This window comes from Hemitrygon akajei, unplaced genomic scaffold, assembly GCF_048418815.1.
Source record: "Hemitrygon akajei unplaced genomic scaffold, sHemAka1.3 Scf000171, whole genome shotgun sequence".
Classification (NCBI taxonomy): domain Eukaryota; kingdom Metazoa; phylum Chordata; class Chondrichthyes; order Myliobatiformes; family Dasyatidae; genus Hemitrygon; species Hemitrygon akajei.
Genome location: NW_027332057.1, coordinates 575,529 through 602,649, shown reverse-complemented (window position 1 = coordinate 602,649; position 27,121 = coordinate 575,529). Strand labels below are relative to the sequence as shown.

General features: G+C 53.1%; 1 protein-coding gene across 3 annotated transcripts in view; it reads right to left on the bottom strand.

The window, feature by feature from the left end:
* The window catches only part of LOC140724182 (NACHT, LRR and PYD domains-containing protein 3-like), a 431,143-nt gene that overhangs the window by 3,146 nt on the left and 400,876 nt on the right, over nucleotides 1-27,121 (bottom strand). For all 3 annotated transcript variants that reach the window (XM_073038668.1, XM_073038667.1, XM_073038669.1), the window contains one exon: nucleotides 3,220-3,306. In XM_073038668.1, coding sequence (XP_072894769.1) covers nucleotides 3,220-3,306 — 87 coding nt within the window. The remainder of the gene's footprint in view (nucleotides 1-3,219; nucleotides 3,307-27,121) is intronic.

Below are 27,121 nucleotides of genomic sequence, written 5' to 3'. Positions count from 1 at the left end.
GGATCATTAGGACCTCTTTTGGGGCAGGTATGACCTGTGCAAAAATGACGGGTTGCACTTGAATCCCAGGGGGACCAATATCCTGGCAGGAAGGTTTGCTAAGGCTGTTGCGGAGAGTTTAAATAGAATTGCTGGGGGTGGGAAATGAACTGATATGACGGAGGAGAGGAAGGTTGGCTCACAAATAGAGAAAATTTGGAGAAAATGCAAAAGGGAGGATAGGCAGGAGAAAGAGAAGGGACACATTCAGTCCGATGGTTTGAGATGTGTCTATTTTAATGTAAGGAGTATGATGAATAAAGCGGATGAGCTTCGAGTGTGGATCAGCTCTTGGATCTATGATGTGGTGGTCATTAGAGAGACTAGGATGGCTCAGGGGCAGGAACGGCTACTTCAGATGCCAGGCTTTAATTGTTTCAGAAAGGACAGTGAGGGAGGCAAAAGAGGTGGGGACCTGGCACTGTTGATCAGAGATAGTGTCACGGCTACAGAAAAGGAGGACGTCATGGAGGGGTTGTCTACGGCGTCTCTGTGGGTGGAAGTTAGAAACAGGAAGGGGTCAATAATTCTACTGGGTGTTTTGTATAGACCACCCAACAGTAATAGGGACATCGAGGAGCAGAAAGGGAGACAGATTCTGGAAAGGAGTAATAATAACAGGGTTGTTGAGGTGTGAGATTCTAACTTCCCAAATATTGATTGACAGCTCTCTAGAGTGAGGAGTTTAGATGGGGTGGAATTTGTTAGGTGTTTTCAGGATGGTTTCTTGACGCAATATGTAGATAAGCCTACAAGAGGAGAGGCTGTACTTGATCTGCTATTGGGAAATGAACCTGGCCTGGTGTCAGGTCTCTCAGTGGGAGAGCATTTTGGAGATAGTGATCACAATTCTATCTCTTTTACCATAGCATTAGAGAGGGATAGAAACAGACAAGTTAGGGAAACCTTTAATTGGAGAAAGGAGAACTATGAGGCTATCAGGCTGGAACTTGTAAGCATAAATTGGAAACAGATTTTCTCAGGGAAACGTACCGAACAAACGTAGAAAATGTTCAGGGGATATTTGCATGGGGTTCTGAGTAGGTACGTTCCAATGAGACATGGAAAGGATGATAGGGTACAAGATCCATGGTGCACAAAGGCCGTTGTAAATCAAGTCAAGAAGAAAAGAAGAGCTTATGAAAGGTTCAAAAAACGAGTTAATGATATGAATCTGGAAGATTATAAGGCTAGCAGGAAGGAGCTTAAGAATGAAATCAGGAGAGCTAGAAGGGGCCATGAGAAGGCCTTGGCGGACAGGATTAAGGAAAACCCCAAAGCATTCTGCAAGTATGTGAAGAGCAAGAGGATAAGATGTGACAGAATAGGATCAAACTGGTGTGACAATGGAAAAGTGTGTATGGAACCGGAGGAAATAGCGGAGGTATTTAATAAACCATTTGCTTCGGTGTTCATAACGGAAAAAGGATCTTGGCAATTGTAGGGATGACTTGCAGTGGACTGAAAAGCTTGAGAATGTAGATATTAAGAAAGAGGATGGGGTGGAGCTTTTGGAAAGCATCAATTTGGATAAGTCACCGGGACCGGAAGGTAGAGCAGTAGATGTAGGGTGTATGGATTTCAGCAAGGCATTTGATAAGGTACCCCATGCAAGGCTTATTGAGAAAGTAAGGAGGCATGAGATCCAAGGGGACATTGCTTTGTGGATCCAGAACTGGCTTGCCTACAGAAGACAAAGAGTGGTTGTAGATGGGTCATATTCTGCATGGAGGATGGTGACCAGTGGTGTGCCTCAGGGACCTGTTCTGGGACCCCTAGTCTTTGTGATTTTTATAAATGACCTGGATGAGGAAGTGGAGGGTAGTGTTAGTAAGTTTGCTGATGACACAAAGGTTGGGGGTGTTGTGGATAGTGTGGAGGGCTGTCAGAGATCACAGCAGGACACCAAAAGAATGCAAAACTGGGCTGTGAAGTTGCAAATGGAGTTCAACCCAGATAAGTGTGAAGTGGTTCATTTTGGTAGGTCAAATATGCTGGTAGAATATAGTGTTAATGGTAAGAGTCTTGACAGTGTGGAGGATCAGAGGGATCTTGGGGTCCGAGTACATAGGACATTCAAAGCTGCTATGCAGGTTGACTCTGTAGCTAAAAAGGCGTACGGTGTATTGGCCTTCATCAGTCATGGGATTGAGTTTAAGAGTCGAGAGGTAATGTTTAAGAGTTGACAGGTTATGATGGGGATAGATCGAGTTGACGTGGATAGGCTTTTTGCATTGAGAGTAGGGGAGATTCAAACAAGAGGAATGATTTGAGAGTTAAGGGGCAAAAGTTTAAGGGTAACACGAGGGGGAATTTCTTTACTCAGAGAGTGGTGGCTGTGTGGAATGAGCTTCCAGTAGAAGTGGTAGAGGCAGGTTCGGTATTGTCATTTAAAGTAAAATTGCATAGGAATATGGACAGGAATGGAATGGAGGGTTATGGGCTGAGTGCAGGTCGGTGGGACTAGGTGAGAGTAAGCGTTCGGCACGGACTAGAAGGGCCAAGACGGCCTGTTTCCGTGCTGTTATGGTTATATGTTGCAGCTATATAAGACACTGATCAGACCCCACTTGGAGTACTGTGCTCAGTTCTGGTCGTCTCACTATAGTAAGGACATGGAAACCATTGAAAGGGTGTCGAGGAGATTTACAAGGATGTTGCCTGGATTGGGGAGCATGCCTTATGAGAATAGGTTGAGTGAACTCGGCCTTTTCTCTTGGAGAGACAGAGGATGAGAGGTGATTTGATAGAGGTGTACAAGATAATGTGAGGGATTGATCGTGTGGATAGTCAGAGGCTTTTCCCCAGGGCTGAAATGGCTAACACGAGAGGGCATACTTTAAGATGCTAGGAAGTAGGTACAGAGGAGATGTCAGGGGTAAGTTTTTTTACACAGAGAGTGGTGACTGCGTGGAATGGGCTGCTGGCGGCGGTGGTGGAGGGGGAAACGATCGGATCTTTTAACTCCAGGATGGCTACATGGAGCTTAGAAATATGGAGGGCTATGGGTAAAACCGAGGTAATTCTAAGGTAGAAACATGTTCAGCACAGCTTTGTGTGCCGAAGGGCCTGTATTGTCCTGTATGTTTTCTATGTTTCTTTGTTTCTACTGATCACACTAATGTTCATTGTCAGACACCCAGTGACTGTAAACACAATCTCCCACAGTCTGGTACTTACCCCAGTTTCTGTATTTTACACTCCGGGTTCCTCAGAGCTGCAGACACAAGTTTAACTCCTGAATCTCCCAGTTGGTTCTCCCCAAGTCTAAACACAAACAGACAGATTGATGAACAAAGTGATTCAAACCGTGGGTCTGGGGGAATTTCTCTCACTCGGATATTTCAGGAAACATTAAACCCTTCAGTAAATCACTGATCGGAGTTCCCATCACTGTCAATGTCCCTCACTGCCCAGCTCCAGGGTATTCGCCGAACGTGGGTGATTTAGTCTGTCGGTGTGACCCTGTAATCTCCACATATTCTGTCCCATTCCCCGATAGAGAGAAAAGTGTTCCTGACCGAAATGCAGAAATGTCAATGGGACATTTTGAAATAGACCCACCCGAGCTAAAGGGATGGGATAGAGAGATCCCACAAGAAGAGTGGGGGATGGGAACAGAGGCCCCATACGAGAAAGTGTGATGGTGAATAGAGATCCCACAGGAGGAAGGGGGATGGGGAGGAGAAATCCCTCTGGAGGAAGGGGGATGGGGAAGAGAGATCCTACAGGAGAAAGGGGGATGGGGAAGAGAGATCCCTCAGGAGGAAGGGGGATGGGGAAGAGAGATCCCACAGGAGAAAGGGGGATGGGGAAGAGAGATCCCACAGGAGAAAGGGGGATGGTGAAGAGAGATCCCACAGGAGAAATGGGGATGGGGAAGAGAGATCCCAGAGGAGGAAGGCGGATGGGGAAGTGTGATCCCACTGGAGGAAGTGGGATGGGGAAGAGAGATCCCAGAGGAGGAAGGCGGATGGGGAAGAGATATCCCACTGGAGGAAGGGAGATGAGAAAGATAGATGCCTCAGGAAGAGGGGAAAGGGAACAGAGGCCCAACAACATGAAGGGGGATGGTGAAAAGAGATCCCACAGATGGAAGGGAGATGGGGAAGAGATAGATCCCTGAAGAAGAAGGAAGATGTGGAAGGGAGATCCCACAAGAATATTGGAGGATGGGGAACAGAGATCCCACAGGAGTATGTGGGATGGGAAGAGAGATCCCACAGGAAGAAAGGGGGTGGGGAAGATAAATCCCATCGGAGGAAGGGGGATGGGGAAGAGCAATCCCACAGGAGGAAGTGGAATGGGGAAGAGAGATCCCACAGGAGGAAGGGGGATGGGGAAGAGATAAACCAGAGGAGGATGGGGGATGGGTAAGAGATCCCACAGGAGGAAGGGGGATGGGGAAGAGAGATCCCACTGTAAGAAAGAGGATGGGGATGAGATATCCCACTGGAGGAAGAGGAAGAGAGATCCCACAGGAGGAAGGGACACGAGAAAGACACATGCCACAGGAAGAGGGGAATGGGAACAGAGATCCCACAGGAGGAATGGGGATTTGGAAGAGAGATCCAACATGAGGAAAGGGGATGGCTAAGAGATCCCACAGGAGGAAAAGCGATGGGGAAGTGACATCCCACAGGAGGAAGGGGGATGGGGAAGAGAGAACGCACAGGAGGAAGAGGGGTAGGGAACAGAGATCCCACAGGAGGAAGGGGGCTGGGAAAGAGAGAGCCCACAGCATTAAAGGGGAAGGGGAAAGGAGATCCAACAGCAGGGTTGGGGAAGAGAGATCCCACAGGAAGAAAGGTGGTGGGGATGATAAATCCCATTGGATGAAGGGGGATGTGGAGGAGAGATTCCAAAAGAAGAGTGGGGAATGGGAACAGAGGCCACACACGAGAAAGGGAGATGGTGAATAGAGATCCCACGGGAGAAATTCAGATGGACGAGTGATCACAATGGAGGAAGAGGAATGGGGTGAAAAATCCCACTGGAGGAAGGAAGATGAGACAGACAGATGCCACAGGAAGAGGGAATGGGAACCGAGGCCGAACAGCAAGAAGGGGGATTGCGAAGAGAGATCAGGAGGAGGTAGGGTGGACGAGCGATCTAAAAGTAGGAAGGGGGATGGGGTAGGATCCCACAGGAAGTGGAGGGAATGGGAACGAAGACCCCACAGGCCGAAGGTGGATGGGGAAGAGAGATCCCACAGGCCGAAGGTGGATGGGGAAGAGAGATACCACAAGAGGAAGGGGGATGGGGAAGAGAGATCCCACAGGAGGAAGGTGGATGGGGAAGAGAGATACCACAAGAGGAAGGGGGATGGGGAAGTGAGATCCCACAGGAGGAAGGGGGACGTGGAAGGAGAGATCCCACAGGAGGATGGGGGATGGGGAAGAGAGATACCACAGGAGGACTGGGAATGGGGAAGGAAAGATCCCACAGGAGGAAGGGGGATTGGAAGGGAGATACTACAGGAGGAAGGGGGATGGGGAAGAGAGATCCCACAGGAAGAGGAGGGATGATGAAGAGAGACCATACAGGAGGAAAGGGAATGGGGAAGAGAGATCATACAGGGGGAAAGTGGATGGGGAAGAGAGATCATACAGGCGGATGGGTGATGAGTCGGAGAGATAACTCAGGAGGAATGGATTTGGGAAAGAGAGATCCCATAGGTTGAGGGGGCATGAGAACAGAGGACCCACAGGAGGAAGGGGGATGGGGAAGAGAGATCCCACAGGAGGAAGGGGGATGTGGAAGTGAGATCCCACAGGAGGATGGGGGATTGGGAAGAGAGATACCACCGGAGGAAGGGGGATGGGAAGAGAGATACCACAGGAGGAAGGGGGATGGGGAAGAGAGATCATACAGGAGGAAAGGGGATGGGGAAGAGAGATCATACTGGAGGAAGGGGGATGGGGAAGAGAGACCATACAGGAGGAAAGGGAATGGTGAAGAGAGATCATACAGGAGGAAAGGGGATGGGGAAGAGAGATCATACAGGAGGATGGGTGATGAGTCGGAGAGATAACTCAGGAGGAATGGGTTTGGGAAAGAGAGATCCCACAGGTTGAGGGGGCATGAGAACAGAGGACCCACAGGAGGAAGGGAGATGGGGAAGAGAGATCCAACAGAAGGAAGGGGGATGGGGAAGAGCGATCCCACAGGAAGTGTGGGGATGGGAACGGAGGCCGCACAGGAGAAAGGGTGATAGGGAGTCACACACTTCTTATGGGATCTCCCTTCCACATTCCCCTTCCTGGTTTTAGATCACTCGTCCATCTGACCTCCTCTGGGCTCTCTCTTCACTGCACCATTTCCTGCTGTTCGGCCTCTGTTCCCATTCCCCTCTTCCTGTGGAATCTGTCTTTCTCATGTCCCTTCCTCCTCTGGTATCTCTCTTACCCATCCCCCATCCTCCTGTGGGATCTCTCTTCCCTATCCCCCTTTTTCCTCTGGGATCTCTCTTCCCCATTCCCCTTCCTCCTGTGGGATCTCTCTTCCCCATCCCCCTTCCTCCTGTGGGATCTCTCTTCCCATCATTCCTGCTGTTGGATCTCCCTTCCCCTTCCCCATTCCTTCTGAAGAGAGACCCCATAGGATGTGGGTGTATCCGACAGGAAGTGGCGGCAATTCGAACAGAGGCCGTACAGGAGTAAGGGGATGGGTAAGAGAGATCCCACATGAAGAAAGGGGTTGGGAAGATAAATTCCATCGGAGGATGTGGGATGGGGATGAGAGATCCCAAAGAAGGATGTCGGATGGACGTGCGATCCCAAAGGAGGAATGGGGATGGGGAAGAGATAAACCAGAGGAGGAAGTGGGATGTGTAAGAGATCCCACAGGAGGAAGGGAGATGGGGAAGAGAAATCCCACAGGAGGCAGGTGGATGGAGAAGAGCAATCCCACAGGATGAAGTGGGATGGGGAGGAGAGATCCCACAGGAGGGAAGGAGATGGGGATGAGCAATCCCACAAGATGAAGTGGGATGGGGAAGAGAGATCCCAAAGGAGGAAAGGGGATGTGGAAGAGAGATCCTACTGGAGGAAGGGAGATGGGGAAGAGAGTTCCCACATGAGGAAGGGAGATGAGAAAGACAGATGCCACAGGAAGAGGGGAAAGGGAACAGAAGCACAACAACATGAAGGTAGATAGTGAAGAGAGATCCCACCGATGGAAGGGAGATGGGGAAGGGATAGATCCCTGAAGAGGAAGGAAGATGTGGAAGGGAGATCCCACAAGAGGATTGGAGGATGGGGAACAGAGATCCCACAGGAGAATGTGGGATGGGTAAGAGAGATCCCACAGGAAGAAATGGGGTGGGGAAGAGAGAGCTCACAGCATGAAGGAGGAAGGGGAAGGGAGATCCAACAGCAGGGTTTGGGAAGAGAGATCCCACAGGAAGAAAAGGGTGCGGAAGATAAATCCCATCCGAGTAAGTGGGATGGGGATGAGATATCCCAACGAAGGATGTCGGATGTACGTGCGATCCTAAAGGAGGAATGGGGATGTGGAAGAGTTAAACCAGAGGAGGAAGGGGGATGGGTAAGAGATCACACGGTAGGAAGGGAGATGGGGAAGAGAGATCCCACAGGAGGAAGGGGGATGGGGAAGATAGATGCCACAAGAGGAAGGGGATGGGGAAGGAAAGATCCCACAGGAGGAAGGGGGATGGCGAAGAGAGATCCCACCGGAGGAAGGGGGATGGGAAGAGAGATCCCACAGGAAGTGGAGGGATGGTGAAGAGAGATCATACAGGAGGAAGGGGGATGGGGAAGTGAGATCATACAGGTGGAAGGGGGATGGGGAAGAGAGACCATAGAGGAGGAAAGGGGATGGGGAAGAGAGATCATACAGGAGGAAAGGGGATGGGGAAGAGAGATCATACAGGAGGAAGGGCGATGGGGAAGAGAGATCATACAGGGAGAAGGGGGATGGGGAAGTGAGATCATACAGGTGGAAGGGGGATGGGGAAGAGAGACCATAGATGAGGAAAGTGGATGGGGAAGAGAGATCATACAGGAGGAAAGGGGATGGGGAAGAGAGATCATACAGGAGGAAGGGCGATGGGGAAGAGAGATCATACAGGGGGAAAGGGGATGGGGAAGAGAGATCATACAGGAGGATGGGTGATGAGTCGGAGAGATAACTCAGGAGGAATGGGTTTGGGAAAGAGAGATCCCACAGGTTGAGGGGGCATGAGAACAGAGGACCCACTGGAGGAACGGGGATGGGGAAGAGAGATCCCACAGGACGAAGGGCGGTGTGGAAGAGAGATCCCACAGGAGGATGGGCGATGGGGAAGAGAGATACCACAGGAGGAAGGGGGATGTGGAAGAGAGATACCACAGGAGGAAGTGGGATGGGGAAGAGAGATCCCACAGGAAGAGGAGGGATGGTGAAGAGAGATCATACAGGAGGAAGGGGGATGGGGAAGAGAGACATACAGGTGGAAGGGGGATGGGGAAGAGAGACCATACAGGAGGAAAGGGGATGCGGAAGAGAGATCATACAGGAGGAAAGGGGATGGGGAAGAGAGATCATACAGGCGGAAGGGCGATGGGGAATAGAGATCATACAGCAGGAAAGGGGATGGTTAAGAGAGATCATACAGGAGGATAGGTGATGAGTCGGAGATATAACTCAGGAGGAATGGGTTTGGGAAAGAGAGATCCCACAGGTTGAGGGGGCATGAGAACAGTGGACCCACAGGAGGAAGGGGGATCGGGAAGAGAGATCCCACAGGAGGAAGGGGGATGCGGAAGAGCGATCCCACAGGAAGTTTGGGGATTGGAAAGGAGGCCGCACAGGAGAAAGGGAGAGAGGGAATCACACTCTTCTTATGGGATCTCCCTTCCACATTCCCCTTCCTGGTTTTAGATCACTCGTCCATCTGACCTCCTCTGGGCTCTCTCTTCACTGTACCCCTTCCTGCTGTTGGGCCTCTGTTCCCATTCCCCTCTTCCTGTGGAATCTGTCTTTCTGATGTCCCTTCCTCCTCTGGGATCTCTCTTCCCCATCCCCCTTCCTCCTGTGTGATCTCTCTTCCCATCCTTCCTGCTGTTCGATCTCCCTTCCCCTTCCCCATTCCTTCTGAAGAGAGACCCCACAGGATGTGGGTGTATCCGACAGTAAGTGGCGGGTATTCGAACAGAGGCCCTACAGGAGTAAGGGGATGGGTAAGAGAGATCCCACAGGAAGAAAGGGGGTGGGAAAGAGAGAGCTCACAGCATGAAGGAGGAAGGGGAAGGGAGATCCAACAGCAGGGTTTGGGAAGAGAGATCCCGCAGGAAGAAAGGTGTGGGGAAGGTAAATCCCATCGGAAGAAGTGCGATGGGGATGAGAGATCCCAAAGAAGGATGTCGGATGGACGTGCGATCCCAAAGGAGAAATGGGGATGGGGAAGAGATAAACCAGAGGAGGGAGGGGGATGGGTAAGAGATCCCACAGGAGGAAGGGAGATGGGGAAGAGAGATCCCACAGGAGGACTGGGGATGGGGAAGAGCAATCCCACAGGAGGAAGTGGGATTGGGAAGAGAGATCCCACAGGAGGAAAGGAGATGGGGAAGAGAGATCCCACTGGAGGAAGGGAGTTGGTGAAGAGAGATCCCACTGGATGAAGGGAGATGAGAAAGACAGATGGCACAGGAAGAGGGGAAAGGGAACAGAGGCCCAACAACATGAAGGTGGATGGTGAAGAGAGATCCCACAGATGGAATGGAGATGGGGAAGAGATAGATCCCTGAAGAGGATGGAAGATGTGGAAGGGAGATCCCACAAGAGCATTGGAGGATGGGGAACAGAGATCCCACAGGAGTATGTGGGATGGGTAAGAGAGATCCCACAGGAAGAAAGGGGGTGGGGAAGAGAGAGCTCATAGCATGAAGGAGGAAGGGGAAGGGAGATCCAACAGCAGGGTTTGTGAAGATAGATCCCACAGGAGGAAAGGGGGTGGGGAAGAGTGAGCTCACAGCATGAAGGAGGAAGGGGAAGGGAGATCCAACAGCACATTTTGGGAAGAGATATCCCACAGGAAGAAAGAGGGTGGGGAAGAGAGAGCTCACAGCATGAAGGAGGAAGGGGAAGGGAGATCGAACAGCAGGGTTTGGGAAGAGAGATCCCACAGGAAGAAAGGTGTGGGGAAGGTAAATCTCATCGGAAGAAGTGCGATGGGGATGAGAGATCCCAAAGAATGATGTCGGATGGACGTGCGATCCCAAAGGAGGAATGGGGATGGGGAAGAGATAAACCACAGGAGGAAGGGGGATGGGGAAGAGAGATCCCACAGGAGGAAGGGGGATGTGGAAGTCAGATACCACAGGAGGATGGGGGATTGGGAAGAGAGATACCACCGGAGGAAGGGGGATGGGAAGAGAGATACCACAGGAGGAAGGGGGATGGGGAAGAGAGATCCCACAGGAAGAGGAGGGATGGTGAAGAGAGATCATACAGGAGGAAGGGGGATGGGGAAGAGAGACCATACAGGAGGAAAGGGGATGGGGAAGAGAGATCATACAGGAGGAAAGGGGATGGGGAAGAGAGATCATACTGGAGGAAGGGGGATGTGGAAGAGAGACCATACAGGAGGAAAGGGAATGGTGAAGAGAGATCATACAGGAGGAAAGGGGATGGGGAAGAGAGATCATACAGGAGGATGGGTGATGAGTCGGAGAGATAACTCAGGAGGAATGGGTTTGGGAAAGAGAGATCCCACAGGTTGAGGGGGCATGAGAACAGAGGACCCACAGGAGGAAGGGGGATGGGAAGAGAGATACCACAGGAGGAAGAGGGATAGGGAACAGTGATCCCACAGGAGGAAGGGGGCTGGGAAAGAGAGAGCCCGCAGCATAAAGGGGGAAGGGGAAGGGAGATCCAACAGCAGGGTTGTGGAAGACAGATCCGACAGGAAGAAAGGTGGTGGGGAAGGTAAATCCCATCGGATGAAGGTGGATGTGGAACAGATAGATCCCTGAATATGAAGGAAGATGTGGAGCAGAGATTCCAAAAGAAGAGTGGGGGATGCGAACAGAGGTCACACACGAGAAAGGGAGATGGTGAATAGAGATCCCACAGGAGAAATTCAGATGGACGAGTGATCACAAAGGAGGAAGAGGAATCGGGAAGAGAGATCCCACAGGAGTAAGGGAGATGGGGAAGAGATGACCCACCGGAGGAAGGGGGATGGGGAAGAGATGACCCACCGGAGGAAGGGGGATGGGGAAGAGAGAGCCCACAGGAGGAAGGGGCATGTGGAAGAGAGATACCACAGGAGGAAGTGGGATGTGGAAGAGATGTCCCACCGGAGGAAGGGGGATGGGGAAGAGATATCATACAAGAGGAAAGGGGATGGGGAAGAGAGATCATACAGGAGGATGGGTGATGAGTCGGAGAGATTCCTCAGGAGGAATGGTTTTGGGAAAGAGAGATCCCACAGGTTGAGGGGGCATGAGAACAGAGGACTCACAGGAGGAAGGGGGATGGGGAAGAGAGATCCAACTGTAAGAAAGACGATGGGGTTGAAATATCCCACCGCAGGAAGAGGAAGAGAGATCCCACAGGAGGAAGAGGAAGAGAGATCCCACCGGAGGAAGGGATACGACAAAGACAGATGTCACAGGAAGAGGGGAATGGGAACAGAGATCCCAGAGGAGGAAGGGGGATTTGGAAGAGAGATCCAACATGAGGAAGGGGGATGGGTAAGAGAGAAAGCACAGGAGGAAGAGGGACAGGGAACAGTGATCCCACAGGAGGAAGTGGGCTGGGAAAGAGAGAGCCCACAGCATAAAGGGGGATTTGGAAGAGAGATCCAACATGAGGAAGGGGGATCGGGAAGAGAGGTACCACAAGAGGAAGGGGGATGGGGAAGGAAATATCCCACAGGAGGAAGGGGGATGGTGTAGAGAGATCCCACCGGAGGAAGGGGGTTGGGAAGAGAGATACCACAGGAGAAAGGGGGATGGGGAAGAGAGATCCCACAGGAAGAGGAGGGATGGTGAAGAGAGATCATGCAGGAGGAAGGGGGATGGGGAAGAGAGATCATACAGGTGGAAGGGGGATGGGGAAGAGAGAGCTCACAGCATGAAGTAGGAAGGGGAAGGGAGATCCAACAGACGGGTTTGGGAAGAGAGATCCCACATGAAGAAAAGGGTTGGGAAGATAAACTCCATCGGAGGATGTGGGATGGGGATGAGAGATCCCAAAGAAGGATGTCGAATGGACGTGCGATCCCAAAGGAGGAATGGGGATGGGGAAGAGACAAACCAGAGGAGGAAGGGGGATGGGTAAGAGATCACACGGTAGGAAGGGAGATGGGGAAGAGAATTCCCACAGGAGGAAGGGGGATGGGGAAGAGAGATCCCACTGTAAGAAAGACGATGGGGATGAGATATCCCACCGGAGGAAGAGGAAGAGAGATCCCACAGGAGGAAGAGGAAGAGAGATCCCATAGGAGGAAGGGACACGAGAAAGACAGATGTCACAGGAAGAGGCGAATGGGAACAGAGATCCCACAGGAGGAAGGGGGATTTGGAAGAGAGATCCAACATGAGGAAGGGGGGTAGGGAACAGAGATCCCACAGGAGGAAGGGGGATGTGGAACAGATAGATCCCTCAATTTGAAGGAAGATGTGGAGGAGAGATTCCAAAAGAAGAGTGGGGGATGGGAACAGTGGCCCCACAGGAGAAAGGGAGATGGTGAATAGAGATCCAACAGGAGAAATTCAGATGGACGAGTGATCACAAAGGAGGAAGAGGAATGGGGAAGAGAGATCCCACAGGAGGATGGGTGATGGGGAAGAGATGACCAACCGGAGGAAGGGGGATTTGGAAGAAAGATCCCACAGGAGTAAGATGGATGGGGAAGAGAGATACCACAGGAGGAAGGGCGATGGGGAAGAGATGTCCCACCGGAGGAAGGGGCATGGGGAAGAGAGATCCCACTGGAGGAAGGGGGATGTGGAAGAGAGATCCCACAGGAGGAATGGGGATGTGGAAGGAGAGATCCCACAGGAGGAAGGGGGATGTGGAAGAGAGATCCCAGAGGAGGAAGGGGGATGTGGAAGAGAGATCCCACAGGAGGAATGGGGATGTGGAAGAGTGATACTGCAGGAGGAAGGGGGATGTGGAAGAGATGTCCCAGAGGCGGAAGGGGGATGGGGAAGAGCAATCCCACAGGAGGAAGGAGGATGGGGAACAGAGATCCTACTGTAAGAAAGAGGATGGGGATGAGATATCCCACCGGAGGAAGAGGAAGAGAGATCCCACAGGAGGAAGGGACACGAGAAAGACACATGCCACAGGAAGAGGGGAATGGGAACAGAGATCTCACAGGAGGAAGGGAGATTTGGAAGAGAGAACCAACATGAGGAAAGGGTATGGCTTAGAGATCCCACAGGTGGAAAAGCGATGGGGAAGTGGGATCCCACAGGAGGAAGGGGGATGGGGAAGAGAGAATGCACAGAAGGAAGAGGGGTTGGTAAAGGAGATCCCACAGGAGGTAGGGGGTTTGGAAAGGGAGAGCCCACAGCATGAAGGGGGAACGGGAAGGGAGATCCAACAGCAGGGTTGGGGAAGAGATATCCCACTGTAAGAAAGAGGATGGGGATGAGATATCCCACCGGAGGAAGAGGAAGAGAGATCCCACAGGAGGAAGGGACACGAGAAAGACACATGCCACAGGAAGAGGGGAATGGGAACAGAGATCTCACAGGAGGAAGCGAGATTTGGAAGAGAGATCCAACATGAGGAAAGGGTATGGCTTAGAGATCCCACAGGTGGAAAAGCGATGGGGAAGTGGGATCCCACAGGAGGAAGGGGGATGGGGAAGAGACAATGCACAGGAGGAAGAGGGGTAGGTAAAGGAGATCCCACAGGAGGTAGGGGGTTTGGAAAGAGAGAGCCCACAGCATGAAGGTGGGAGGGGAAGGGAGATCCAACAGCAGGGTTGGGGAAGAGATATCCCACAGGAATAAAGGTGGTGGGGAAGATAAATCCCATCGGATGAAGGGGGATGTGAAACAGATAGATCCCTCAATATGAAGGAAGATGTGGAGGAGAGATTCCAAAAGAAGAGAGGGGGATGGAAACAGAGGCCCCACAGGAGAAAGGGAGATGGGGAATAGAGATCCCACAGGAGAAATTCAGATGGACGAGTGTTCACAAAGGAGGAAGAGGAATGGGGAAGAAAGATCCCACTGGAGGAAGGAAGATGAGACAGACAGATGCCACAGGAAGAGAGGAATGGGAACCAAGGCCGAACAGCAAGAAAGCGGATTGCGAAGAGAGATCAGGAGGAGGTAGGTTGGACGAGCGATCTAAAAGCAGGAAGGGGGTTGGGGTAGGATCCCACAGGAAGTGGGGGGGATGGGAACAAAAACACCACAGGCCGAAGGTGGATGGGGAAGAGAGATCCCACAGGCGGAAGGGTGATGGGGAAGAGAGATCCCTCAGGAGGAAGGGGGATGTGGAAGAGAGATCCCACAGGAGGATGGGGGATGTGGAAGAGACGCCCCACCAGAGGAAGGGGCATGGGGAAGAGAGATCCCACTGGAGGAAGGGGTATGTGGAAGAGAGATCCCACAGGAGGAAGGGGGATGGGGAAGAGAGATACCACAAGAGGAAGGGGGATGGGGAAGAGAGATCCCACAGGAGGAAGGGGGATGTGGATGGAAAGATCCCACAGTAGGAAGGGGGATGGGGAAGAGAGATACCACAGGCGGAAGGGGGATGGGGAAGAGAGATCCCACAGGAGGAAGGGGGACGGTGAATAGAGATCATACAGGAGGAAGGGGGATGGGGAAGAGAGATCCCACAGGAAGAGGAGGGATGGTGAAGAGAGATCATACAGGAGGAAGGGGGATGGGGAAGAGACGCCCCACCAGAGGAAGGGGCATGGGGAACAGATAGATCCCTCAATTTGAAGGAAGATGTGGAGGAGAGATTCCAAAAGAAGAGTGGGGGATGGGAACAGTGGCCCCACAGGAGAAAGGGAGATGGTGAATAGAGATCCAACAGGAGAAATTCAGATGGACGAGTGATCACAAAGGAGGAAGAGGAATGGGGAAGAGAGATCCCACAGGAGGATGGGTGATGGGGAAGAGATTACCAACCGGAGGAAGGGGGATTTGGAAGAAAGATCCCACAGGAGTAAGATGGATGGGGAAGAGAGATACCACAGGAGGAAGGGCGATGGGGAAGAGATGTCCCACCGGAGGAAGGGGCATGGGGAAGAGAGATCCCACTGGAGGAAGGGGGATGTGGAAGAGAGATCCCACAGGAGGAATGGGGATGTGGAAGGAGAGATCCCACAGGAGGAAGGGGGATGTGGAAGAGAGATCCCAGAGGAGGAAGGGGGATGTGGAAGAGAGATCCCACAGGAGGAATGGGGATGTGGAAGAGTGATACTGCAGGAGGAAGGGGGATGTGGAAGAGATGTCCCAGAGGCGGAAGGGGGATGGGGAAGAGCAATCCCACAGGAGGAAGGAGGATGGGGAACAGAGATCCTACTGTAAGAAAGAGGATGGGGATGAGATATCCCACCGGAGGAAGAGGAAGAGAGATCCCACAGGAGGAAGGGACACGAGAAAGACACATGCCACAGGAAGAGGGGAATGGGAACAGAGATCTCACAGGAGGAAGGGAGATTTGGAAGAGAGAACCAACATGAGGAAAGGGTATGGCTTAGAGATCCCACAGGTGGAAAAGCGATGGGGAAGTGGGATCCCACAGGAGGAAGGGGGATGGGGAAGAGAGAATGCACAGAAGGAAGAGGGGTTGGTAAAGGAGATCCCACAGGAGGTAGGGGGTTTGGAAAGGGAGAGCCCACAGCATGAAGGGGGAACGGGAAGGGAGATCCAACAGCAGGGTTGGGGAAGAGATATCCCACTGTAAGAAAGAGGATGGGGATGAGATATCCCACCGGAGGAAGAGGAAGAGAGATCCCACAGGAGGAAGGGACACGAGAAAGACACATGCCACAGGAAGAGGGGAATGGGAACAGAGATCTCACAGGAGGAAGCGAGATTTGGAAGAGAGATCCAACATGAGGAAAGGGTATGGCTTAGAGATCCCACAGGTGGAAAAGCGATGGGGAAGTGGGATCCCACAGGAGGAAGGGGGATGGGGAAGAGACAATGCACAGGAGGAAGAGGGGTAGGTAAAGGAGATCCCACAGGAGGTAGGGGGTTTGGAAAGAGAGAGCCCACAGCATGAAGGTGGGAGGGGAAGGGAGATCCAACAGCAGGGTTGGGGAAGAGATATCCCACAGGAATAAAGGTGGTGGGGAAGATAAATCCCATCGGATGAAGGGGGATGTGAAACAGATAGATCCCTCAATATGAAGGAAGATGTGGAGGAGAGATTCCAAAAGAAGAGAGGGGGATGGAAACAGAGGCCCCACAGGAGAAAGGGAGATGGGGAATAGAGATCCCACAGGAGAAATTCAGATGGACGAGTGTTCACAAAGGAGGAAGAGGAATGGGGAAGAAAGATCCCACTGGAGGAAGGAAGATGAGACAGACAGATGCCACAGGAAGAGAGGAATGGGAACCAAGGCCGAACAGCAAGAAAGCGGATTGCGAAGAGAGATCAGGAGGAGGTAGGTTGGACGAGCGATCTAAAAGCAGGAAGGGGGTTGGGGTAGGATCCCACAGGAAGTGGGGGGGATGGGAACAAAAACACCACAGGCCGAAGGTGGATGGGGAAGAGAGATCCCACAGGCGGAAGGGTGATGGGGAAGAGAGATCCCTCAGGAGGAAGGGGGATGTGGAAGAGAGATCCCACAGGAGGATGGGGGATGTGGAAGAGACGCCCCACCAGAGGAAGGGGCATGGGGAAGAGAGATCCCACTGGAGGAAGGGGTATGTGGAAGAGAGATCCCACAGGAGGAAGGGGGATGGGGAAGAGAGATACCACAAGAGGAAGGGGGATGGGGAAGAGAGATCCCACAGGAGGAAGGGGGATGTGGATGGAAAGATCCCACAGTAGGAAGGGGGATGGGGAAGAGAGATACCACAGGCGGAAGGGGGATGGGGAAGAGAGATCCCACAGGAGGAAGGGGGACGGTGAATAGAGATCATACAGGAGGAAGGGGGATGGGGAAGAGAGATCCCACAGGAAGAGGAGGGATGGTGAAGAGAGATCATACAGGAGGAAGGGGGATGGGGAAGAGAGATCATACAGGAGGAAGGGGGATGGGGAAGAGAGACCATACAGGAGGAAAGGGGATGGGGAAGAGAGATCATGCAGGAGGAAAGGGGATGGGGAAGAGAGATCATAAAGGAGGATGTGTCATGAGTCGGAGAGATACCTCAGGAGGAATGGGTTTGGGAAAGAGAGATCCCACAGGTTGAGGGGGCATGAGAACAGAGGACCCACTGGAGGAATGGGGATGGGGTGGAGAGATCCAACAGGGGAACGGGGATGGGGAAGAGAGAACCCACAGGAGGAAGGGGGATGGGGAAGAGCGATCCCACAGGAAGTGTGGGGATGCGGACGGAGGCCGCACAGGAGAAGGGAGATAGGGAATCACACTCTTCTTATGGGATCTCCCTTCCACATTCCCCTTCCTGGTTTTAGATCTCTCGTCCATCTGACCTCCTCTGGGCTCTCTCTTCACCGTTCCCCTTCCTGCTGTTGTGCCTCTGTTCCCATTCCCCTCTTACTGTGGAATCTGTCTTTCTCATGTCCCTTCCTCCTCTGGGATCTCTCTTTCCCATCCCCCATCCTCCTGTGGGATCTCTCTTCCCTATCCCCCTTCTTCCTCTGGGATCTCTCTTCCCCATTCCCCTTCCTCCTGTGGGATCTCCCTGCCCCATTCCCCTTCCTCCTGTGGGATCTCTCTTCCCGTTCCCCCTTCCTCCTGTGGGATCTCTCTTCCCATCCTTCCTGCTGTTGGATCTCCCTTCCCCTTCCCCATTCCTTCTGAAGAGTGACCCCTCAGGATGTGGGTATATCTGACAGGAAGTTGCGGGTATTCGAACAGAGGCCCTACAGGAGTAAGAGGATGGGTAAGAGAGATCCCACAGGAAGAAAGGGGGTGGGGAAGAGAGAGCTCACAGCATGAAGGAGGAAGGGGAAGAGAGATCCAACAGACGGGTTTGTGAAGAGAGATCCCACAGGAAGAAAGGGGGTGGGGAAGATAAATCCCATCGGAGGAAGTGGGATGGGGATGAGAGATCCCAAAGAAGGATGTCGGATGGACGAGCGATCCCAAAGGAGAAATGGGGATGGGGAAGAGATAAACCAGAGGAGCAAGGGGGATGGTTAAGAGATCCCACAGGAGGAAGGGGGATGGGGAAGAGAGATCCCACTGCAAGAAAGACGATGGGGATGAAATATCCCACCGGAGGAAGAGGAAGAGAGATCCCACAGGAGGAAGAGGAAGAGACATCCCACAGGAGGAAGGGACACGACAAAGACAGATGTCACAGGAAGAGGGGAATGGGAACAGAGATCCCACAGGAGGAAGGGGGATTTGGAAGAGAGATCCAACATGAGGAAGGGGGATGGGTAAGAGAGAAAGCACAGGAGGAAGAGGGATAGGTAACAGTGATCCCACAGGAGGAAGGGGGCTGGGAAAGAGAGAGCCCACAGCATAAAGGGGGAAGGGGAAGGGAGATCCAACAGCAGGGTTGTGGAAGACAGATCCGACAAGAAGAAAGGTGGTGGGGAAGGTAAATGCCATCAGATGAAGGGGGATGTGGAACAGATAGATCCCTCGATATGAAGGAAGATGTAGAGGAGAGATTCCAAAAGAAGAGTGGGGGATGCGAACAGAGGTCACACACGAGAAAGGGAGATGGTGAATAGAGATCCCACAGGAGAAATTCAGATGGACGAGTGATCACAAAGGAGGAAGAGGAATCGGGAAGAGAGATCCCACAGGAGGAAGGGCGATGGGGAAGAGATGTCCCACCGGAGGAAGGGGCATGGGGAAGAGAGATCCCACAGGAGGAAAGGGGATGTGGAAGGAGAGATCCCACAGGAGGAAGGGGGATGTGGAGGAGAGATCCCAGAGGAGGAAGGGGGATTGGGAACAGAGATCCCACAGGAGGAAGGGTGATGGGGAACAGAGATCCCACAGGAGGAAGGGTGATGGGGAAGAGATGACACACCGTAGGAAGGGGCATATGGAAGAGAGATCCCACAGGAGGAAAGGGGATGTGGAAGGAGAGATCCCACAGGAGGAAGGGGGATGGGGAGGAGAGATCCCAGAGGAGGAAGGGGTATTGGGAACAGAGATCCCACAGGAGGAAGGGTGATGGGGAAGAGAGAGCCCACAGGAGGAAGGGGGATGTGGAAGAGAGATTCCACATGAGGAAGCGGGATGGGGAAGAGAGATACCACAGGAGGAAGTGGGATGTGGAAGAGATGTCCCACCGGAGGAAGGGGGATGGGAAAAGATATCATACAGGAGGAAAGGGGATGGGGAAGAGAGATCATACAGGAGGATGGGTGATGAGTCGGAGAGATTCCTCAGGAGGAATGGTTTTGGGAAAGAGAGATCCCACAGGTTGAGGGGGCATGAGAACAGAGGACCCACAGGAGGAACGGGGATGGGGAAGAGAGATGCCACAGGGGAAGGGGGATGGGGAAGAGAGAACCCACAGGAGGAAGGGGGATGGGGAAGAGCGATCCCACAGGAAGTGTGGGGATGGGGACGGCCGGAGGCCGCACAGGAGAAAGGGAGATAGGGAATCACACTCTTCTTATGGGATCTCCCTTCCACTTTCCCCTTCCTGGTTTTAGTTCACTCGTCCATCTGACCTCCTCTTGGCTCTCTCTTCACTGTACCACTTACTGCTGTTGGGCCTCTGTTCCCATTCCCCTCTTCCTGCGGAATCCGTCTTTCTCATGTCCCTTCCTCCTCTGGGATCTCTCTTCCCCATCCCCCTTCTTCCTCTGGGATCTCTCTTCCCCATTCCCCTTCCTCCTGTGGGATCTCCCTTCCCCATTCACCTTCCTCCTGTGGGATCTCTCTTCCCGTTCCCCCTTCCTACTGTGGGATCTCTCTTCCCATCCTTCCTGTTGTTGGATCTCCCTTCCCATTCCCCATTCCTTCTGAAGAGAGACCCCTCAGGATGTGGGTATATCTGACAGGAAGTTGCGGGTATTCGAACAGAGGCCCTACAGGAGTAAGAGGATGGGTAAGAGAGATACCACAGGAAGAAAGGGGGTGTGGAAGAGAGAGCTCACAGCATGAAGGAGGAAGGGGAAGGGAGATCCAACAGACGGGTTTGTGAAGAGAGATCCCACAGGAAGAAAGGGGGTGTGGAAGATAAATCCCATCGGAGGAAGTGGGATGGGGATGAGAGATCCCAAAGAAGGATGTCGGATGGACGAGCGATCACAAAGGAGGAATGGGGATGGGTAAGAGTTCCCACAGGAGGAAGGGTGATGGGGAAGAGATGACCCACCGGAGGAAGGGGTATGGGGAAGAGATGACCCACAGGAGGAAGGGGAATGGGGAAGAGAATTACCACAGGAGGAAGGGGGATGGGGAAGAGAGATCCCACTGTAAGAAAGACGATGGGGATGAAATATCCCACCGGAGGAAGTGGAAGAGAGATCCCACAGGAGGAAGATGAAGAGAGATCCCACAGGAGGAAGGGACACGACAAAGACAGATGTCACAGGAAGAGGGGAATGGGAACAGAGATCCCAGAGGAGGAAGGGGGATTTGGAAGAGAGATCCAACATGAGGAAGGGGGATGGGTAAGAGAGAAAGCACAGGAGGAAGAGGGATAGGGAACAGTGATCCCACAGGAGGAAGGGGGCTGGGAAAGAGAGAGCCCACAGCATAAAGGGGGATTTGGAAGAGAGATCCAACATGAGGAAGGGGGATCGGGAAGGAAATATCCCACAGGAGGAAGGGGGTTGGTGAAGAGAGATCCCACAGGAAGAGGAGGGATGGTGAAGAGAGATCATACAGGAGGAAGAGGGATGGGGAAGAGAGATCATACAGGTGGAAGGGGGATGGGGAAGAGAGAGCTCACAGCATGAAGGAGGAAGGGGAAGTGAGATCCAACAGACGGGTTTGGGAAGAGAGATCCCACAGGAAGAAAGGGGGTGTGGAAGAGAGAGCTCACAGCATGAAGTAGGAAGGGGAAGGGAGATCCAACAGACGGGTTTGGGAAGAGAGATCCCACATGAAGAAAGGGGTTGGGAAGATAAATCCCATCGGAGGATGTGGGATGGGGATGAGAGATCCCAAAGAAGGATGTCGAATGGACGTGCGATCCCAAAGGAGGAATGGGGATGGGGAAGAGACAAACCAGAGGAAGAAGTGGGATGGGTAAGAGATCCCACAGGAGGAAGGGAGATGGGGAAGAGAATTCCCACAGGAGGAATGGTTTTGGGAAAGAGAGATCCCACAGGTTGAGGGGGCATGAGAACAGAGGACCCACAGGAGGAACGGGGATGGGGAAGAGAGATGCCACAGGGGAAAGGGGATGGGGAAGAGAGAACCCACAGGAGGAATGGGGATGGGGAAGAGCGATCCCACAGGAAGTGTGGGGATGGGGACGGCCGGAGGCCGCACAGGAGAAAGGGAGATAGGGAATCACACTCTTCTTATGGGATCTCCCTTCCACTTTCCCCTTCCTGTTTTTAGTTCACTCGTCCATCTGACCTCCTCTGGGCTCTCTCTTCACTGCACCACTTACTGCTGTTGGGCCTCTGTTCCCATTCCCCTCTTCCTGCGGAATCCGTCTTTCTCATGTCCCTTCCTCCTCTGGGATTTCTCTTCCCCATCCCCCTTCTTCCTCTGGGATCTCTCTTCCCCATTCCCCTTCCTGCTGTGGGATCTCCCTTCCCCATTCACCTTCCTCCTGTGGGATCTCTCTTCCCGTTCCCCCTTCCTACTGTGGGATCTCTCTTCCAATCCTTCCTGCCGTTGGATCTCCCTTCCCCTTCCCCATTCCTTCTGAAGAGAGACCCCTCAGGATGTGGGTATATCTGACAGGAAGTTGCGGGTATTCGAACAGAGGCCCTACAGGAGTAAGAGGATGGGTAAGAGAGATCCCACAGGAAGAAAGGGGGTGTGGAAGAGAGAGCTCACAGCATGAAGGAGGAAGGGGAAGGGAGATCCAACAGACGGGTTTGTGAAGAGAGATCCCACAGGAAGAAAGGGGGTGGGGAAGATAAATCCCATCGGAGGAAGTGGGATGGGGATGAGAGATCCCAAAGAAGGATGTCGGATGGACGAGCGATCACAAAGGAGGAATGGGGATGGGTAAGAGATCCCACAGGAGGAAGGGTGATGGGGAAGAGATGACCCACCGGAGGAAGGGGGATGGGGAAGAGATGACCCACAGGAGGAAGGGGAATGGGGAAGAGAATTACCACAGGAGGAAGGGGGATGGGGAAGAGAGATCCCACTGCAGGAAAGACGATGGGAATGAAATATCCCACCGGAGGAAGAGGAAGAGAGATCCCACAGGAGGAAGGGTGATGGGGAAGAGATGACCCACCGGAGGAAGGGGGATGGGGAAGAGATATCCAACAGGAGGAAGGGGAATGGGGAAGAGAATTACCACAGGAGGAAGGGGGATGGGGAAGAGAGATCCCACTGTAAGAAAGACGATGGGGATGAAATATCCCACCGGAGGAAGTGGAAGAGAGATCCCACAGGAGGAAGATGAAGAGAGATCCCACAGGAGGAAGGGACACGACAAAGACAGATGTCACAGGAAGAGGGGAATGGGAACAGAGATCCCAGAGGAGGAATGGGGATTTGGAAGAGAGATCCAACATGAGGAAGGGGGATGGGTAAGAGAGAAAGCACAGGAGGAAGAGGGATAGGGAACAGTGATCCCACAGGAGGAAGGGGGCTGGGAAAGAGAGAGCCCACAGCATAAAGGAGGATTTGGAAGAGAGATCCAACATGAGGAAGGGGGATCGGGAAGGAAATATCCCACAGGAGGAAGGGGGTTGGTGAAGAGAGATCCCACAGGAAGAGGAGGGATGGTGAAGAGAGATCATACAGGAGGAAGAGGGATGGGGAAGAGAGATCATACAGGTGGAAGGGGGATGGGGAAGAGAGAGCTCACAGCATGAAGGAGGAAGGGGAAGTGAGATCCAACAGACGGGTTTGGGAAGAGAGATCCCACATGAAGAAAGGGGTTGGGAAGATAAATTCCATCGGAGGATGTGGGATGGGGATGAGAGATCCCAAAGAAGGATGTCGAATGGACGTGCGATCCCAAAGGAGGAATGGGGATGGGGAAGAGACAAACCAGAGGAAGAAGGGGGATGGGTAAGAAATCCCACAGGAGGAAGGGAGATGGGGAAGAGAATTCCCACAGGAGGAAGGGGGATGGGGAAGAGAGATCCCACTGTAAGAAAGACGATGGGGATGAGATATCCCACCGGAGGAAGAGGAAGAGAGATCCCACAGGAGGAAGAGGAAGAGAGATCCCACAGGAGGAAGAGGAAGAGAGATCCCATAGGAGGAAGGGACACGAGAAAGACAGATGTCACAGGAAGAGGCGAATGGGATCAGAGATCCCACAGGAGGAAGGGGTATTTGGAAGAGAGATCCAACATGAGGAAGGGGGAGGGATAAGAGATTGCACAGGAGGAAAAGCGATGGGGAAGTGAGATCCCACAGGAGGAAGAGGGATAGGGAACAGAGATCCCACAGGAGGAAGGCGGTAGGTGGAACAGATAGATCCCTCAATATGAAGGAAGATGTGGAGGAGAGATTCCAAAAGAAGAGTGGGGAATGGGAACAGAGGCCCCACAGGAGAAAGGGAGATGGTGAATAGAGATCCAACAGGAGAAATTCAGATGGACGAGTGATCACAAAGGAGGAAGAGGAATGCGGAAGAGAGTTCCCACAGGGGGAAGGGTGATGGGGAAGTGATGACCCACAGGAGGAAGGGGGATGGGAAACAGATGACCCACCGGAGGAAGGGGGATGTGGAAGAGAGATCCCACAGGAGTAAGAGGGATGGGGAAGAAAGATACCACAGGAGGAAGGGCGATGGGGAAGAGATGTCCCACCGGAGGAAGGGGCATGGGGAAGAGAGATCCCACAGGAGGAAAGAGGATGTGGAAGGAGAGATCCCACAGGAGGAAGGGGGATGGGGAGGAGAGATCCCAGAGGAGGAAGGGGGATTGGGAACAGAGATCCCACAGGAGGAAGGGTGATGGGGAAGAGATGACCCACCGGAGGAAGGGGCATGTGGAAGAGAGATCCCACAGGAGGAAAGGGGATGTGGAAGGAGAGATCCCACAGGAGGAAAGGGGATGTGGAAGGAGAGATCCCACAGGAGGAAGGGGGATGGGGAGGAGAGATCCCAGAGGAGGAAGGGGTATTGGGAACAGAGATTCCACAGGAGGAAGGGTAATGGGGAAGAGAGAGCCCACAGGAGGAAGTGGGATGTGGAAGAGATGTCCCACCGGAGGAAGGGGGATGGGAAAAGATATCATACAGGAGGAAAGGGGATGGGGAAGAGAGATCATACAGGAGGATGGGTGATGAGTCGGAGAGATTCCTCAGGAGGAATGGTTTTGGGAAAGAGAATCCCACAGGTTGAGGGGGCATGAGAACAGAGGACCCACAGGAGGAACGGGGATGGGGAAGAGAGATGCCACAGGGGAAGGGGGATGGGGAAGAGAGAACCCACAGGAGGAAGGGGGATGGGGAAGAGCGATCCCACAGGAAGTGTGGGGATGGGGACGGCCGGAGGCCGCACAGGAGAAAGGGAGATAGGGAATCACACTCTTCTTATGGGATCTCCCTTCCACTTTCCCCTTCCTGGTTTTAGTTCACTCGTCCATCTGACCTCCTCTGGGCTCTCTCTTCACTGTACCACTTACTGCTGTTGGGCCTCTGTTCCCATTCCCCTCTTCCTGCGGAATCCGTCTTTCTCAGGTCCCTTCTTCCTCTGGGATCTCTCTTCCCCATCCCCCTTCTTCCTCTGGGATCTCTCTTCCCCATTCCCCTTCCTCCTGTGGGATCTCCCTTCCCCATTCACCTTCCTCCTGTGGGATCTCTCTTCCCGTTCCCCCTTCCTACTGTGGGATCTCTCTTCCCATCCTTCCTGCTGTTGGATCTCCCTTCCCCTTCCCCATTCCTTCTGAAGAGAGACCCCTCAGGATGTGGGTATATCTGACAGGAAGTTGCGGGTATACGAACAGAGGCCCTACAGGAGTAAGAGGATGTGTAAGAGAGATCCCACAGGAAGAAAGGGGGTGTGGAAGAGAGAGCTCACAGCATGAAGGAGGAAGGGGAAGAGAGATCCAACGGACGGGTTTGTGAAGAGAGATCCCACAGGAAGAAAGGTGGTGGGGAAGATAAATCCCATCGGAGGAAGTGGGATGGGGATGAGAGATCCCAAAGAAGGATGTCGGATGGACGAGCAATCACAAAGGAGGAATGGGGATGGGTAAGAGATCCCACAGGAGGAAGGGGGATGGGGAAGAGAGATCCCACTGCAGGAAAGACGATGGGAATGAAATATCCCACCGGAGGAAGAGGAAGAGAGATCCCACAGGAGGAAGGGTGATGGGGAAGAGATGACCCACCGGAGGAAGAGGGATGGGGAAGAGATGACCCACCGGAGGAAGGGGGATGGGGAAGAGATATCCAACAGGAGGAAGGGGAATGGGGAAGAGAATTACCACAGGAGGAAGGGGGATGGGGAAGAGAGATCCCACTGTAAGAAAGACGATGGGGATGAAATATCCCACCGGAGGAAGAGGAAGAGAGATCCCACAGGAGGAAGATGAAGAGAGATCCCACAGGAGGAAGGGGGATGGGGAGGAGAGATCCCAGAGGAGGAAGGGGGATTGGGAACAGAGATCCCACAGGAGGAAGGGTGATGGGGAAGAGATGACCCACCGGAGGAAGGGGCATGTGGAAGAGAGATCCCACAGGAGGAAAGGGGATGTGGAAGGAGAGATCTCACAGGTGGAAAGGGGATGGGGAAAGAGAGATCCCACAGGAGGAAGGGGGATGGAGAAGAGAGATCCCACAGGAGGAAGGGGCATGTGGAAGAGAGATCCCACAGGAGGAAAGGGGATGTGGAAGGAGAGATCCCACAGGAGGAAGGGGGATGGGGAGGAGAGATCCCAGAGGAGGAAGGGGTATTGGGAACAGAGATCCCACAGGAGGAAGGGTAATGGGGAAGAGAGAGCCCACAGGAGGAAGTGGGATGTGGAAGAGATGTCCCACCGGAGGAAGGGGGATGGGAAAAGATATCATACAGGAGGAAAGGGGATGGGGAAGAGAGATCATACAGGAGGATGGGTGATGAGTCGGAGAGATTCCTCAGGAGGAATAGTTTTGGGAAAGAGAGATCCCACAGGTTGAGGGGGCATGAGAACAGAGGACCCACAGGAGGAACGGGGATGGGGAAGAGAGATGCCACAGGGGAAGGGGGATGGGGAAGAGAGAACCCACAGGAGGAAGGGGGATGGGGAAGAGCGATCCCACAGGAAGTGTGGGGATGGGGACGGCCGGAGGCCGCACAGGAGAAAGGGAGATAGGGAATCACACTCTTCTTATGGGATCTCCCTTCCACTTTCCCCTTCCTGGTTTTAGTTCACTCGTCCATCTGACCTCCTCTTGGCTCTCTCTTCACTGTACCACTTACTGCTGTTGGGCCTCTGTTCCCATTCCCCTCTTCCTGCGGAATCCGTCTTTCTCATGTCCCTTCCTCCTCTGGGATTTCTCTTCCCCATCCCCCTTCTTCCTCTGGGATCTCTCTTCCCCATTCCCCTTCCTGCTGTGGGATCTCCCTTCCCCATTCACCTTCCTCCTGTGGGATCTCTCTTCCCGTTCCCCCTTCCTACTGTGGGATCTCTCTTCCCATCCTTCCTGCCGTTGGATCTCCCTTCCCCTTCCCCATTCCTTCTGAAGAGAGACCCCTCAGGATGTGGGTATATCTGACAGGAAGTTGCGGGTATTCGAACAGAGGCCCTACAGGAGTAAGAGGATGGGTAAGAGAGATCCCACAGGAAGAAAGGGGGTGTGGAAGAGAGAGCTCACAGCATGAAGGAGGAAGGGGAAGGGAGATCCAACAGACGGGTTTGTGAAGAGAGATCCCACAGGAAGAAAGGGGGTGGGGAAGAT